This window comes from Bombus impatiens, unplaced genomic scaffold, assembly GCF_000188095.3.
Source record: "Bombus impatiens unplaced genomic scaffold, BIMP_2.2 scf_0107, whole genome shotgun sequence".
Lineage (NCBI taxonomy): Eukaryota > Metazoa > Arthropoda > Insecta > Hymenoptera > Apidae > Bombus > Bombus impatiens.
In genome coordinates, this window is record NT_176526.1 from 907747 (window position 1) to 924627 (window position 16881).

Genomic DNA, 16881 nt, shown 5'->3' on the forward strand with positions numbered 1-16881 from the left:
TCGTTCAGTATATATTTTGTGTTTTATCTCTTTTCGAGGTTAGCGAGTATATGTTTTATTATTTTGCTTCCTCTTTTATGACTTTAGATGAAGGGTACGTAGTTGGTTGCTGTCATTATTCAAAGGATAGTGGCAGGTGTTACTTGATTGATGTAAGGAACACAGTGAGCAAGATCCTGGCTGCTGCGATGCTCTTGTTACTCTCGCCCTTAAACGTATCCCTTATCGATCCAGGCCCGGCTACATTGCCGTACGATCCGAAATTGCGCTCCACGAGCTTCTTCTGCGTCCATTGCCACCTTATCGACCCTACTGGCATCTATTTTTCACAGTCGGAATCGCTTCGTTTTGCTCCTCACCGTACCACTTCTTAATATTCTGCGTCTTTAACTACTTTAACTACACATATTGTTTCAATTAATTGGACGATCGCCTGTTTTCAGCCGAAATCTGCATGTAGAATGTGTTGGAAGATTATCGCGACATTTTAAAGAAGAGAAGAGAGCGATAGCGTTTTTGGAGGCTACTTTTTATATCGTGACTTCTAACCGGCTATTACACGAGGAAAATCCATAATTAGAATAACGACACCCTTAGGGCGAGACGCGGGGGAGCGTATAAATAGCTTTACTATCCTCCTTCTATAACTTTCTTTGAAGATAATGGGATCATTAAACCGGTACACCTATCTCCGCTCTAAGAAGAATATAAAAATTCCAACGCTACTCGTGCTGGATGCAGAACCGAACTTTCACAATATTCTTCGCCTTCTTTCTTTCTTCTTCTTGTTGAAGAGAAGAAGAAATTCCAAGATGGTGCACAATTGTAGTATCTTCCCCCAAGTGGTTTGTCTTAGTTGGTCAGTCAGGCTTGGTCTGTCCGTTTCTATATTTCCATTTGCTAGTTTTGCGCTTCTTCATTGCCACTGGAGGCTCTTCTTCTCTCTTCTGTATCGATAGAACATGAAACGGAAAGCGGAATCGAGGAACGAAGTTCAGGAGAACCAGTTGAATGTCGCTGATTCTTTGCTCGAGTATAATAGCATCGACTGTAGCTTGTAACAACTCTGATGCATATCAGCACTCAAAACAATGTTTTATTACATGAAGAATTTCTTGAGAATTGTATAGTCATTAAGAAATATATTCATATTTGATGATATATATATTTTCTTTTTCTGAGAGAGCTTTCTTCTTTTCACAGTTTTGACTTGTTTGATGAAAGAAACTACGTTTATGTGGAATGACCGTAAACGTGTATTCATTCTGAAGCAGAGTTCCGCATCGTGCCTTTGTTTATTCATGTCGCTGCACTCTGGCTCAAAATAAATAATGAATGAAGCAAGTAACGGTAAAGGGGGAACTGTATGCGAAGAAGTTCCAAATATCATCCCGCGCAACTCTTAAATGATATTAAACTTTGAGTAGAAGATTGTCTCAAGATCATTTTGTACAAAGCACGTAAAATTTTTACCGCATACGCCGCTAACTAGTCAATTTTTAAATATTTAAAATCACTATCATATACTATATTACATCCTACACTTTCACGATTATTTTAAGTAGCACCTGTAGTAATCAATTTGACAAACTTTTAAAATAATTTTCATATATATATTTTAGGCAAATATCAATTCCACTATTAAATAACGAAATCCATAGAATAGGCAAACCTCAGGTACAGTTTTCAATAAATATCTCAAAGTAAATATCTGAAGGTAATTTATTAAATTATCATATTTTATTATTGACATAAATATTAATTATGTTACTAAAATCTTTAGATTAGATAATTCTGAGGAAAAATTTTAAGCGGAAAGCGAGGAAAAAGAAGACGATTGAGTTATCATCCGGAGGATGACTGATATCACATGGACCAAACGGCGATCGAACCGCCCTTACGACAAAGATTTTGCGCAGTAGTAGGCCCCCCCTTTTATTTAACGACGGCACACACACGTCGTCGCGCAGTTTGAGACCGCGCTCGTCCCCCCGTGGAAGTCGTCGCCTTCCTCGTCCTCGCGGAGAGAAGGAAAATCGTGTGCCGCGATGTTGGGCGTTAAGTGGCGTGTACGACGTTGTTAAGATACGCTTGGCGTGAGCCGGTGTAGTTAATCTCGCGTGCCTCCTCGTGGACAGCTTTTTTCAGTTCATTTTTTTGCCCTTCTTTCTAACGAGCTGTTGTGTCTCGCCGGAAAAATTTCGCCGATTCTGTGTAAGATACTAGTGTGAATCGTTTGGGCGCTTTGTAGATAGTGTTTGTGATCAGGGAATCGCCAGCTCCAATCTGTTGTCTGAATTGTTTGGTAAAGTAGTTGATACTTCCAAGATTTCAGTTACCTTTATCTATGTCGTTGAAACTGAACTCGTTTATTAGGAGTTCAAGTGTTGAAAATTTAGATAGTTGGATATTCGATGTTGCGAGGAATATAATCATAAAACTTTTAATTGTAATGCAATTGATAAAACTATTGAATCTGATGTATGGAATTGGTCGAAATATTCAAAAGAGTATAATATTCAAATATACGTAGTCCTGTAGAAAGAAACGTGTATAAAGTAATTAGAGGATCATGTGCTGAAAATTTTGGATATTTGGTTCTTTATAATTCTCATTTACCGAGGAAGGAGAAGCTTGTGTAAATTAATTAGACGATCATGTGCTCAGCATTTTTGAAAAATTAAATATTTAGTTAAAATTAAAAATTAAAAATTTCAATATTGTATGCGATTGATCAGAATATTGAAAAGAAGTATATCTGGCATGTGGTTATTTCGAGATAAATTATACGAGCAGTTTGTAATTGTTTTATTGGAAAGGAAAGTGAAAAGAACGATGAGTGATCAAAAGCACAATGCTCCTCCAGCTTTGTGTCATATTGAGAACTCCTTTGCTTAACGCTGACGTTTTCCCATGGAGTCGTCTGCGAAGTCGAAAGTCCGGGAAGCTTTATTACTCCCGCCTGTCGAAGCCAAACTTCTATGCAAGTTTTTGAATTTTCACATAGGAGCCTTAAAACTTATCGATAACTTCCAGGAATTTGCTTTGAAATTCTTCTCTCTCTCTCTCTCTCTCTCTCTCTCTCTCTCTCTCTCTCTCTTTCTCTTTGTTACAAAGAAGGAAATAGTCTAGGTTAATATCTAAAAGAAGTGAATCTAAGTAGATATTTGCTTCACGCAGTAAATATTATAAAGGGTACTTTACTTTTGATCCTTTCCGTATTCTTTCACCTTTAAATTTCCCATAAATGCATGGAAATGAGCAATCTACTTGTAACACAACCTGAAATAAAATACAGTTTCAGAGAGTTTAGTTTCAGCAGTTTACTAGATTATAGAATTTGTAGAGTAAAGAATGAGATGATATAATAATCTTATTCTTTATATAAAAGTTTCGATGGGGCGCTTGTCGACGAGCAACCCGTCATACGCTCCTTGTTTCCGTGGGGTTTCGGTGTATGGGGGATTGCTCTTCAGCTGACGCCCAACACTTGCATCTTTAAAGCTTCGTTACTAAAAAGCAAAGTCACATGGAGTATACTCTAGAAAAATACTTATTTTTCATTTTACCATCACTTTCTGTTTACTCATTCAGAATTATAATACTTAATAATAATACAATACTGTCATTAATAATAATACAATACTGTCATTGTTGATTTGTAATAACACAGCAAAAGATACAGTAAACTCTAATAAGTAACATAAGAAAGTCAGATTGAAGTTTTGAAATTCCAAAGTGTTCCATACTTTACTTAATCCGCCTTGCGATATGCCTACGTTATCTATCCTATAAATATAAATATTTATTATACCGATTAATGAAATAACTAAAAGTCTTATTAAATACCTACGTACTAACGTAACTATTCTTATTTTGTTTCAGGAGAGCGCGAGAAGGTGATCGGTGGGCCAGAATGAGAGAAGAGACCCAGGTCTGCTCGAGCAGGGACCCGTCGGCCCTTCGCGCGAGAAATGATTTTTAGAAGGTACCGATCATGCACGCCACCTATATCTCTTCTATCACTTCCTGTTCTTCTAACTTCTTTCCAAACTGCGAGAACTCTTCTCCAAGTGTGCCCAGAGAATTGCATCGATTGGAAATTACTCTGGAAATACGAGTAAACCTGCATGGCATGCCACCAACACACGTTTTCTTCTTTGTAATTCAACGCGATATTTCTATCCGAGACGAGCGTACAGGTGCCCTCTGTGTCAAGCACGCCGCTTGTACTTCGAATGACCATTAAACATTCGCTTCTATTGCATTAGTTATACGTGGTAGCAAATATCAAGAAGAACTAGATATGGTTCGTTCAGTTATTCAAATTATGTGTGATTGATGAAAATTTTTATTTACTGATTTACTCAGACCTATGTAATTAGACTCTTGCAATCTGTTTAATGTCTCTGTAGCTATCGAATTAATTTATTTGAAATGTGTGTAGTGTGTACTGTAACTGGGTGTCTTATAATTTCTTCTCTTTTTACGGAAATGTTTCGTATTTTTTATAATTAGGATATATCTCCTACTTGTATACACAAAGTTAGAATTGTGTTTAGGAAAGGTTTTTAATCTCGAATCTTGAGACAGAAGTGATTTCTGGTTCAAAAAGATTGCATGAACGGTGGAACTTTTATGGATTCACGGTAGCAGAAGAGCGTCCATGGGGAGCACGACAGTTTACCCTTACACGTGCATCAGTATCATTACGCTGCACGTTTTTCCCCCGTGCGAGTATTTCCCTGGAACAGGTTTGTTGCCAGAAGTATCGCCAGGGACCGATTGGTCGTTTACTGGAGCAGCGTAGCACCGTTATTTATGAGCCCTCATCAAGCTACTTAGGGCCACAGAGATGTAGTAAACTAACAAGAGAGAGGAACTTCCTACCTTCATTAAACTCAAAAATTCCTAGGGCATTAACGTCCCATTCAAGATTATAATTTCCTCCTTTCTTTTTTTCCTTATTTGGTAATTGTATCCAAAAGTGGGAAGATTCAGTAAATCAGAAGAAGCTAAAACATCTCTACTCATTGTGGTACCATAATAAATGTGTCTTTTCTTCTAGGCTTCGAATTTTAGTGAATAATCTAGAAGTTAGATCATCAAGAGATATGAAATCTATAGGGAACCAATGTCACTACAAAAGTATCTTCTCCCCTAGCTCTTCAACTTTACTCTCTTCTTCCTCAATTTTTCACCAGTTATCAGCAATTTGTTTCCTCTTACTTATTACCATAAGTTTCCTAACCACTCAAAGATTCCAGGCAACTTTATCACTGATTGCTCGAACAAAGTCGGTATGGTTCAGACGAGATTATTCCATAAATTGTTCCCATGCACTAGGAGCTAACCCTCTTTTTAGGGAGAATCCGTGAAAGGGAGGGTAAGGTCAAGGTTATGCCACGACAGCCGCACGCGGTTGAGGATTTCATTGATTCTTAATGAGCCAACGCGAGCTTGACACAGAATGTGTCGTATGAATAGTACCACCAATTGAATTGAAGACCGAGACATTCGGTCGGTGATGGACGTCGCTTATGAGATTCCTGGCATAATTCTCGGTGGCCCTAGGTCAACTGTGATTGCGCACAGCCACGTGCGATCGATTATTCGGTTACCATAAAGGGGGCTGGAAGCGTTTTGTTTCGGCCCTTATTCACCTAGTGATTTAAATACACTATCCTTCTACCTGCTACACATCGTTCCAATCCCTTTCTGATACTCTTTCGAGCGGAATCTTCTTAAGGTTAGGTTAGGGTTCGCGTCGACTAGATTAGGATTGATCCTTTGCTTATAATAGAATTTCAGTTCTCAATAGTTGACGACTAAGAATTGTTTGAACAATTCTGGTAATTTTTTAAGGAAAATCTATCGAGGTTAGGATAGGTTCCATGATGAATAGGTTAGAGAATTAATCCAAGCCTTAATTAACCTTTGCCAAGGTTAGTGAGATTTCAGTTCAATATTTGATTTGTTATGCTAATAGCCTTTTAACGATAGTTTTCTGATACTATTTTGAGAAAAATCTTCTTGAAGGTTAGGTCAAAGTTCGCGATGAATTCTTAATGAAAGCTAAGTTTCCTACCTAATCTGGTGTCAAAGAGAACTTTACTAGAATATTTATTGAGATTTGTAATTTGTAATTTGTAGTGGATTCCAGTGAGATGATAATATTAGAAGAAATATGCCAGGGGAGTATCAGACACGCAGAGAGTGGCCTAATAACTTTATCTAGCAGCCAGTCGATACCAGGGTGTGTTAATTTATTAATGGCTAGGATCCATCCATCGGTTCCCAGATGATCGAATGATTTTAATTTGGCACGCGATACGATGGCCTCGTTCTACATTTCCTACCGATCGTATCTTTCGTTCGTCTACATTTGTTCCATCCGAAAATAAAGATTGTCCACGGATCCATCGATTACCGACGCCCTTCGACGCTTCCTCGTTCGCTTTCCACCTTTCGAACTACGTCGAGATGAATTTTTAATAACGCGGCTGCAGCCCTGATTAAATCAAGGCTCATTAATTAACGCTGAATCACGATTTCCGCGTGTGTAATGGCGTTGTTCACCGGGCAAACGAGAAGTCTCCACTTCCAACTGACTCCCTAGTCACCTAGGGAATTTTATCCGTTGGTTCTTTTATTCTTGTTTAAGGATTAGTTAACACGGATAAATTTGATATTTAATAGAATAATATCGAATAATAGTTTTCATAAAAAAATTAGTTAATTAATTTCTTTCGTGGCGAGGAATATTTTTCATGTGATCTCAGGTATACTAGCTGGCAAACTTTATTCTCAGAATCTACAGATTAAAAATTTTGTACTAAACAAGAATTCCGAGAAAATTCACAAAACTTCAGCCGTCAGAAAAATTCTCTTTCTAATAATTTCGCTTTGCTTTTGTTTTATTCGCTTTACTAACCACATTCTAACATTTTTGTCGCCATCCTAACTTGGAAAATTCCCAAGGATAGGCAGAATCGCTAGTTAAAGAGAACTCTAAACAGTAGAATGAAAGGGAAAAACTTCTCTCCAATCAAGTGTACTTGCGTGGAGGATATCAATAGCAAATAAGGTTCGCCGAGGCAATATAAACAACAGTTGTTAGTGATAAAATGGGAACAGCAAATAGGGATTTTAGGAGGGCAACCTTGAACGTGCCTGATTCAGGGAAGTGATAGTAAAAAGTCTAGTGATTCCGGCCAGTCACCTATCAGCTGTCGTAGACGTCGAAACCTTCGTGTTACGATCCCCAAATTGGTTTCGTAACTTGTCTAAGCCTAATAAGTTTCAGCGTTCAATTTCGTGGTTTTATTACTATGCTGTTTGCTCGACTTATCCAGTTATCTATTTATTGGGTTCTCTCGTTTTAGTATAGGGACTGTTCTTGAAAATTTCCATTTCAAAGAGATTGAAACTTATAGGAAATATAATTAGAAATCGAACAATCTGGCTATTAGGAAAGTTTCAAATAGATTGGAGGGTTCATATATTTGAGGAATCGAAAGTTTCGAAATAGAAACGAATATACGTATATCTAATAAAACATATTGCCTGTTAATGGATTACACGTACGTGGTTTAAGATTAGATCAACAGATCGATTAAACGTGGCTCTTGGCTTAGATCAATAATAATAAAGTTTGCACAGGAAAATAATTTTTCATCGAAAGTCTCTTTAATCTCGCAATTAACTATGAATGGACAACAAGTATGTTCGTTAAAAGTATAGTTGATTGAAGAGAGTATAATTCTTGAAAACATGTAGCTTCATAAACGAAGAAGGATAGAACTGACGGTGTCATGTTAAAAGTTTTCAAGCAGCGAAGGTGTATGGTTGCTCATGGTGTCAGGATACCCAGAACGTATGGCGAAGATTATAGAGACGTTTAATGTGTAGTAGGAGTATGCAGCTTGTGCGTTCCTCTCTTTCCCCCCACCCGGTACGTATCGATCGATCTGTCCTGCTTTTCCAAGGGGTAAGGAATGGGTGGCGACTCCTGGCATCCTTAGCTTCAGCAAAAATTTGCGACTACGAGGCTGCTCTGCTAACAAAGTGCATTAGCCGTACGGCAACACCCTATGGAAGCCTTTTAGCAACGACGTGTTACGTAACGGTGATTGCTTTTGATAGCCTTGTGTGTCGTGCCGAGAGCACATGAAGATTCCGAAATTCCCACCCACCCTTTAGCCTTCGTGGTTCATTAATTAATTCTTGCGGTCAGGCTCCCGGCTTCTCGAAGAAACTGATTTAGCCGTAGCACGACCCTAGCCGCAAGGTGTTGTTTAAATGCCGAAGAAAAAAACAGCAGGACGATTGGAGACTTTTTATAGGAAATTAAATATTAAATTCAGAAATTTGAGAATTCTGCAGTTTGAATGTTCAAAGATTTAATTTGAAGATTTGGAAATTTCAGGATCTTGGCACCCAAACGTCAAAAGTTTCGGAATGTTAGAGTTTCCAAAAACTCCAAAGACCGATAGATTGGAAATTTGGAAGATTAGAACTCCTGTATCAAAAAATTTCCAAATTTGGGCCTTCCGAAATTTGACAATGTTGAAACTTGGAAATTCCAAACTTACCGATTTGCCAAATGACCACGTCCTAAGATCCCTCTAATCGAAGATAATTCTGTTACGTCCCACTATCCTTGTTCGAAATTAGTCCCCAACTGATCGGCCTCGAATCATTAGCCTTTTTACTAATCGATGATTGAATTTCAGGAAGAGGGCATGACGCACCGAACTCATGCAGTGGCGAAAACACGTGCGCATCAAGTACGGTGGTCGAGTCGGTGTCGGTCAAGGGCAGCGGGAGCGGGAGCAGGTGCAGCTGCAGGTGCGCGTGGTGCAGCTGCAGCGGGAAGGGGGCGCACGACTCAGCTACGTCTGTCATCAGCCTCAACTCTCGTCGACGGCTCGCCGCAGCTGCAGCGCAGCAGCCATGCTCTGCTGCGGCCGCAGAAAAGTGAGTACCAAGCATCGTTTAACCCTTCAGGATTGCATGCTCGTTACAACTGCAACACCCTTGGTACTTCAGCCAAGGAAACCCGCTTTGCATGGAACTGTAGGGACTCATCCTCGGCTGATAGGGCTGAGATCAAGTTCGAAGTTAATAGCTTCGAAGTGAAGCCGTTTCAGTCGATTACCACTCGAACCTCCTAATTGCCTATGCTCGCGTATTATTTTAGTAACATACAATGAGATCTGTGAAATGAGAAGATCCAAAATTAAGGAAACCTAAAGTTGGGGAAATTGTAAACTGGGCAATCAAAATATAGGAAGATCCAAAAGTGGACAGTCGAAAATAGTAAAGTGCTAGTTAATTGGGTACATTTAAAGCAGGAAAGTTGCAGGAGGAAAGGTACACATTGAAAGTTTCCAAATTGGGAAAAATCCTAAATAGAAAGCCCCAAAATTGAAAACTCCAAATTTGGCAAGATCTATTATCTAGAATATAAGAATGGTCTATATAAATAACAGTAAGAATCTAGAACTCGTGATAGTATCACAATAGGAGAGCAAGCAAGAGAATGGTAGATTGGTGTACTTCCGCGTGTCTTCGATTACTGGATTCAATTTACACTGGCTGCGTCCATCGAACCACCTGGACACGATTGCATCTGTGAAATCAGATTAATCGGGTTAATGTCACGTGCTCCCACGAGCATGGTCCAGTTACACAATCCTACCACCACGTGGCCTCATCGTCAATGTTTATTTAGATCCATACGATGATTAGACCATCCCGTTTCCTTGGAAACGGTTCTTGTTTCATTTTAGATGTAATTTTAGCGTGTTTGCCAGGTAATGAGAAAGTTGAACGATGTTTCCCCAAGTCTGAACCGTAGAGAGCCATTCTAGGAATATTTTGTTATAAAATAGCGCCACTGTTAAGGATTTTACTATGAGGAAATGTAGATATTTATATCCTAGTTTAAGTTTAGCCATAAACTTTTTTTCTTGAAATTTCTTTCAAAATTTTTTAAATTTTCTTTTAGGAAGCGTCACGTATGAAATTTCAGGTAGGAGATAAAAATATAACAAGAAAACTACAGATCGGCAAGATCTAAAATAGAAAAGTCCAAGCCGGGACACATCCAAAATAAGAGAAATCCAAAAATGAAAGATCTAGGACAAAAAGCCGAAATCGGAAAAACCTGAAACGGGAAAATTCCTAAATGAGAAACCTATTTCTGTCAGGAAAAAAATACCAAAATATTTTCAGTTTCTTGTGTAGAAATTATTCCTAGGCACAACGATGTCAGAGGCTTGTACATTTTTGGCTTCAATATACTTATTGATATTCGAAGTGAAATATCAAATTTTCGGTGAATGCGTTACATGGAAATCGAAAACACAGTTCCGATATACGGTTGGCGAATATCGGCCCGTTATAAATCAATATCGAGATACGGAGCGGAACAGCTCGGCTTTTATCATATATATTTGTCACACTCCCGCCCACAAATATCCGGCAGCTTGCCATTATTTTCTATTCCAACCGATGATGCAGGACCAACCAAATAAACGTGTGCAACTCCGCGATTGATTTCTCGTCCAAATCATCGCACCAACTGTCGATGATTATTATTTACCTCGCGTTTCTGCCGATGCCTCTGAAAATCAGAATATAGAGACGCGATGTATCTCATAAGATTCCATACTAAATTCGCTACTGTACTTAGTGATTAAATACCATGTGAAAATATAGCGTATTGGAACATTTTAGAAGCTTTATACAGCCGTATACCATTGGCCAAGAATTTGGAATCAATTTTTCAATTATAGTTATATTAATTCTTACACTAATTCTAAATTAGAAGATATTCCATCTCCATTGTACTATCGTCTGTTCAAATTTTTAGCTTATACAACACACTAATTCCAGTTCCACGTGGATAAATGAATAGAATAGATAAATGGATTAGAAAATAAGTTTAATCAATCTTTTTCATAGAGAATCGTACGAACTTTCTGTACATATTGGATACGATCTTTTGTTCTGCGAGCTTTATGGAAAAGCCCGGGTATTCAATTCATTTAGCGCTATTAATAGAGCACTCTATCAAAATTTGATTGACATCGTTTCAAGGATTTGTGAAAATATAGGTCAAAAGCTTAGACTCGGTTATAGGTTTACCTTTAAAAGCTATCATGGTTAACATTGGCCCGGTGAATTTAAACTTGGTAAAGGCAAAGTTCCATATAGAACGCACCAACCTAGCAAAACTACAATAGTCTAAAGAACAATATAATTCCAGGATAATTCACCATGAAAATATGTCCCTGTCCTTCGACTTTGCTTCGCTTCTTGACGTGCCTATGACGAGCGTGGAGATGGTCTTTTGAAAACGAGTCATGTGCACAAGTTCACTGGGAAGCGAAGACAATGGGATGGACAGGGTGGAAAAGAAAAGACGACGCCCGTCCTGGCACAGAATACGTGGCACAGCTATGTCGCGTCATTTTTATATTGTTCCACTCGAAAACAACCCCACAGTTTGCCCACGGCCTGGAAACGTTTCATCTAGCCTGCAGATTTCATCATCTATTATTTCACGTTTATTATCTACCGCGTTTACGCTTTATTAAACCCACCGCGTTGCTGATTAAGTTTTATCAAGTATGATTATCCTCGTTTTAGATTAGGGTAGGGCCAACTGTGTTCCTCGCTGGTTTCCACGACGAATACTCCTCTCCTGAGGAATTTCGGCCAATTTATCGTAAACGTTGTGGAAGCTTTATTTGCATCGGAGTTTATTTTATTTTTTAGAGTTTAAAGTTCGTAGAGTTTAAGGCCATCATCTTCGTTATTGCTTTATTACTGGTTAATCTTCGTATAGGGTGACTTATGTATTAAAAAAAGAGGGGTAGGAAATGCTAAAGATCTATAATAATAATATATTGGATGAAGGGTTTCTGGAACCCTGATAGGAGATCCTTTGTTAGACAATTTGGTTAATTCGTTGGTCAATGATAGCAAGATCAATTTCTAATAGGTTTTAATTGATCTTTTATCTTCTTCTATTTAGTAAAAATAGAAATTTAAAAATTAGGAATAAAATTCATTGTAAGATTGCTGGTACTATATATCAAACAATTTTAGATAAGCACTGTAGGATTATATACGTATATTGTTTGACCTGATCTTGGTAAATATGCCAAGGGTTAAGCGTGAACCATGGCATCCAGCGAATATCGAGCATGTTTCCGGGGCCACGTTCCATGGTGAGCTCGGAAACTTTTCACCATGCTAGCGTGAAACGACGTGCTCATAGTGGCTGTGTGGAGGCCCTTCCCAGAGGGAGAGAGTGTTAAAAGTGCTACACTGGCACAAAGGGGGATACTCCCTTCAGCAGGTATCAAAAGCATCGCGACAGTGTGAAGGGGGATCCCCCGTCCGTTGCCAACCTAAGGCTCAAAGTGTTCAATTTCAACGCTTCCGCCGGAATTTTCCCGTGCTTCCTCTATTGTTGGCGAATATTCTGATCAACTTATTAATCCGTAATATTAAGTCAGCACTTTTTTTCTCTCTTCTTATCCTCGCCATTTGTACAACCTGGTCCAAAAGTTTGCACATGTGTATATTCATTAAAGTCAGGAAATTACAACGAAGCGATTATTTTCAGTTAATTTCACACGATATATTACAGTTATTAAGAGGAAAAAGTTAAACAAATTTTTGGATTACAAAAACTTACAATCGGATAATTTCGGATTATAAAAATTTGGAATAAACAAATTTCTAATTATGAAAATTCAAAATTGAAAACATCGCTTTTTAATTAACCAATTCCCGATATAAAATACTATATAAACAATTTAGCGATAAAATGCTTTTTAAGGTTCGTTTGATAAATCAGATAGAGAAAGATTGATGGTTGTACGTGGACTTCTGTGACTGAGTGTGAATGCGATAAAATAGTTGTGGGAGGATGCTAGAGGAAAAATAAGACACTAATGGCGGTGCGAATGTAGCGAGAATAGCCAAATGTCGTGGCAACGACGAATAAAACTGTCACGGGACGAAGTGGCTCGCGAACAAGTTTATTTAAATTCCACTAATGACGTCATTAAAATAATAAACGATGTCATTTAGGCGCTTCTGCTCTTCCACGATCAGAAACTCCGTAGGAAAACTTTCTCTCCCTGTATAGACGCCATTTTCTGTCGAAAACTTTCGTCAAAATTCGATTCTACTTTTTCGATGAAAAAAAAGTAATAAAAACCAGAAATTAAAAAGTTTCGAATTATCAAATTTCATGATATAAAATATTAAGCACAAAATTATTTTGTTGGCACGGTAATTTTTACGAATTTGGACAGAAAGTTTTTCGGCATAAATTTTATTAAATCAATTTTACTTGTAAAATATGGCAGATTTTTCAATTGTTGAAATTTGAAAGGAGAATGAAGCAACACAGTTAAGTATTGGTTAGAATTTTATTATAACTTTCTAGGGATCCCTAGGATTATTCTAGGGACAAATTTGGTTTTGATGACAAGAAGTAGATAACTGACATTGTAAAAGCCAGTTCCGGCTTGATGTATTTCCATAAGCCGGCGTGTAGATTTCCGGAAGCCGGCTTTACGTTCCTTCCGCGTATCACGCGTGTCGACAGCTCGAATATTTTGCATGCTTCCGCGAAAACTCGACGTTGTAGTCGTTGCAGTTGGAGTACATTACGTGCGATCGAGCACGCGATACGGATATTTCGTAAGGATGGCCGTGGCATAACCGGTGTCTCGAAAGAAATCACGATCTTAACGTTTATAATGTTTATTATCATTCTTATATACTTCTAAATTTTTATAATACGAAACTTTATCATTTTTAAAACTTTTCTAATTTGAAATTTTGTTGTAATCTGTAAAAAAAAATGCTGTAATCTGCAGCTTTTTTATTGTAAATATTTATAATTCAAAACTTTTTGTTTCTTTATAAATTTATTTCTTTGGTCAATTAAAATCTGCAAAGATTCTACTCTCCATTCGCAAATAAAAAATTCAGAGAAAATGTCCTACTTATATAAAAGAAACGTTCTATTTATAAAAGAAACTAGTCACTACATTTATTAAAAATTTAACAACGTCGATGACGCGTAAAATTTGATTTTACACTTAGAAATAAGAATATAGAGCACGACGTATATTTTCGTCTATAACAGAAACCTTCATTGACAAATCGTATATTTAGATTGCATTCCCATTGGAAAATCGGTTGTACAACCGATGTGCCGCAAATTTAGATGTGATCCGTCTGCTTCTTGAGTAAATGATTCAGCCACGACCCAAATTTCTTTTTGGAACACGTTGTAATACAAGAATCCGTATTGCAGAAAAAAGATTTCAAGTAATATAATTATACGATATATCGTGCATCTGGTTTAAATTAAATAATCAGTTGTACGCCAAAAGCTATATCAAAAATGTAGCAAGAATTTTTTCATTGAAACGAATCAAGGGAAAACTGTTTGGCATACGCACAGTTTTTCTCAATCCAATTTTTTCAAGAACAGTTTGTCCTACGAAAAAATTTTATTCTACATTTTCTTTTCAGTTTTTTATGAACTTTAATTTGGCTTTCAATTGAAACGTCTATCTCTTTTTATATCAGAGATATTTAAAGATATATGAAGAAATAGCGAGGAATAGTATTTTTAGGCTCCATGGTGGTGGAAATTTGAAAGACATCATTGAATACGTGTCGAAAACAATTACCACTTTTCGCCTATCCAGAACGCTGGCTTATTATGGCTCGTTCATCTACTATCGACATCAATAGCGCCGCTATCGATCAGGGACACGCGATGAGTAACAAATTTCTGCGTAGCTCGTGTTTAATGAACACGTCGTCCTTTCAGCGCATAATGGTTTTTTAATAGTTGCTTGCGTTAATTGGTCGATATTCGGGGATAATTGGCCCACTGAATATTTTAGAAGCTTTTGACCTGTTCCTTTTGATAAATACGGTACAATTGATTTCTATATTTTTCTTTAAGTCTTAAAAAGATAGTGACACATATATACAGGGTGAAAGATATAACTAAAACCATTTCAATTATTTTATATATAATGAAAATAAAATAATAACATTTTTAGTGAAACATAGCTGTGATAAAATTTGAATGATTTTGGGGAAGGGCACATAATTTGATATGATTAATTTTATGTTAATGAACGCTTAGAAAGTGTATGAAATTTAAATTTGTTTTTAGAAAGATTTTAAAGATGTTAAAAGAAACTTCAAAAAATGGTATTTTCCCTTTTTTCGTCTTAGGTTACTTAACGGAAGAAACGGTGAAGCGAAGAACGTGGAACTGTTAAAAATATCGTACGTAGAATTGTGGTTTAGCCTTCACGACAATGTACTTCGCACGAATCTTCTCGTGAAACACCCGGGGCGTTCGATTCGAGCTACCTTACTTCCAGGAAGATTTAAATATTAGATTGCCATTCCGGGAAAGAAGTACCACTGCTTTACATTGCAATCCGGCGATTTGCTTCGCTACAATGAAGCTTTTTCTCGTCGAGAATTCTTATTTCGTTCTAGTCCCACTTCCATGGAATTTACTCGACCTGAAATACCATAGAATATTGGATAAATATTTTATTTCATAACGCTAAAAAATTCTTCGTGTGTAGATAAAATATAAGAATAGAGGAAATTCAAAGAAAGAAGAAAATTTCTATTAAATAGAGAAATTAATCTGAAGTTATGTTTCACATAAATTTATTTCTTATTTATCGATTTCACTAACATATTATTTCCAAAATTTCTAATTTCGGAAGGAAGCGAAAAATATACAATGTCTAATATAAACCTTGTCAGGCGCCATCTTGTCTATCAATACTATTTGAGGTTATGTCACATACTGTATTTTCCAAACATTAAGATTAATAGATCAATCCTCAAAGGATAGAAAAATGCTAAAATTTAAGAAGAACGTGTCGAATTAATTTCCATGCCTGATACGTAATTTAAAGAGTTTCCAAAAAGAAAATTGTAACTCTGAACGCGTATATTTCCGAGTAAAGTTCATCACCAGGGACAAGAAGACCTGGTGGTTAGGCAGTCGCATTCCGAGACAATGGAGAGAGTCTTTTTCAAAGGGAATGGTGAAAGAATAGGGAGAAAAGGGGGAGAGGTTGTGAAGAGAAAGAAGGTTGGACGAGCGAGTAATATGCAGAAGGTCTCGACCATCCTTTGATTTTAATAGATCGGCCAATGAACGAGGACCCCTCCGTTATAACAGGTTAATGAATAGCCGTCCATCTTAACGCGGCTCTAATGCGAAATCAATATCTAATTATCTTTCGCTGGTCTCCGTGGCCCTTTCTGCCCTTTCCGTTCTCTCGTCGTTGTTCCCAACAATTGATGTCCCTTACCGAGCTAAAAATTATCCAGAATCATTACTGCTAACCAAACAGGTGCGACTAACTTGAACTAAATGACTGCAAGAGATGAACAAAGCGGCAAACAAATATTCATTGAAATTAATGGAGGGTGCTAATAAAATTATTGCAACAAATTCAATATTCAGTCATTAACTCAAAGTGGAGAATTTCATTTAGGGAAGCAAATCACAAGCCTCTGGAACTCAATTAATAGATAAATCCATATTTGCATCTCCCTGTCTCTTCCTAGCTCTCCCTGGCTCTCCCTGGCTCTCCCTGGCTCTCCCTGGCTCTCCCTGGTCATTTCGCATTAATTTGGTACTTAGAATGAGGAATTTAACTTAAGGAAGCAAATCACAAGTCATAGAAACTTAGTTAATAGGTGGATTTTTGTTTTACATTTTGCTTAAAGGGTTCGACATAAAGAAGTAAATCAGAATTCGCCAAAGCTTGATCAACTTCATCCGTA

At 37.4% G+C, this 16881-nt stretch overlaps 1 protein-coding gene across 1 annotated transcript in view; it reads left to right on the forward strand.

Annotated features, from left to right (window-relative positions):
- The window catches only part of LOC100748872 (rho GTPase-activating protein 100F), a 56352-nt gene that overhangs the window by 2500 nt on the left and 36971 nt on the right, over window positions 1-16881 (forward strand). The window contains exons 2-3 of the mRNA XM_024364794.2: window positions 3886-3988; window positions 8736-8979. Of these exons, the coding sequence (XP_024220562.1) occupies window positions 8761-8979 (219 nt within the window). The 5' untranslated portion in view covers window positions 3886-3988; window positions 8736-8760. The remainder of the gene's footprint in view (window positions 1-3885; window positions 3989-8735; window positions 8980-16881) is intronic.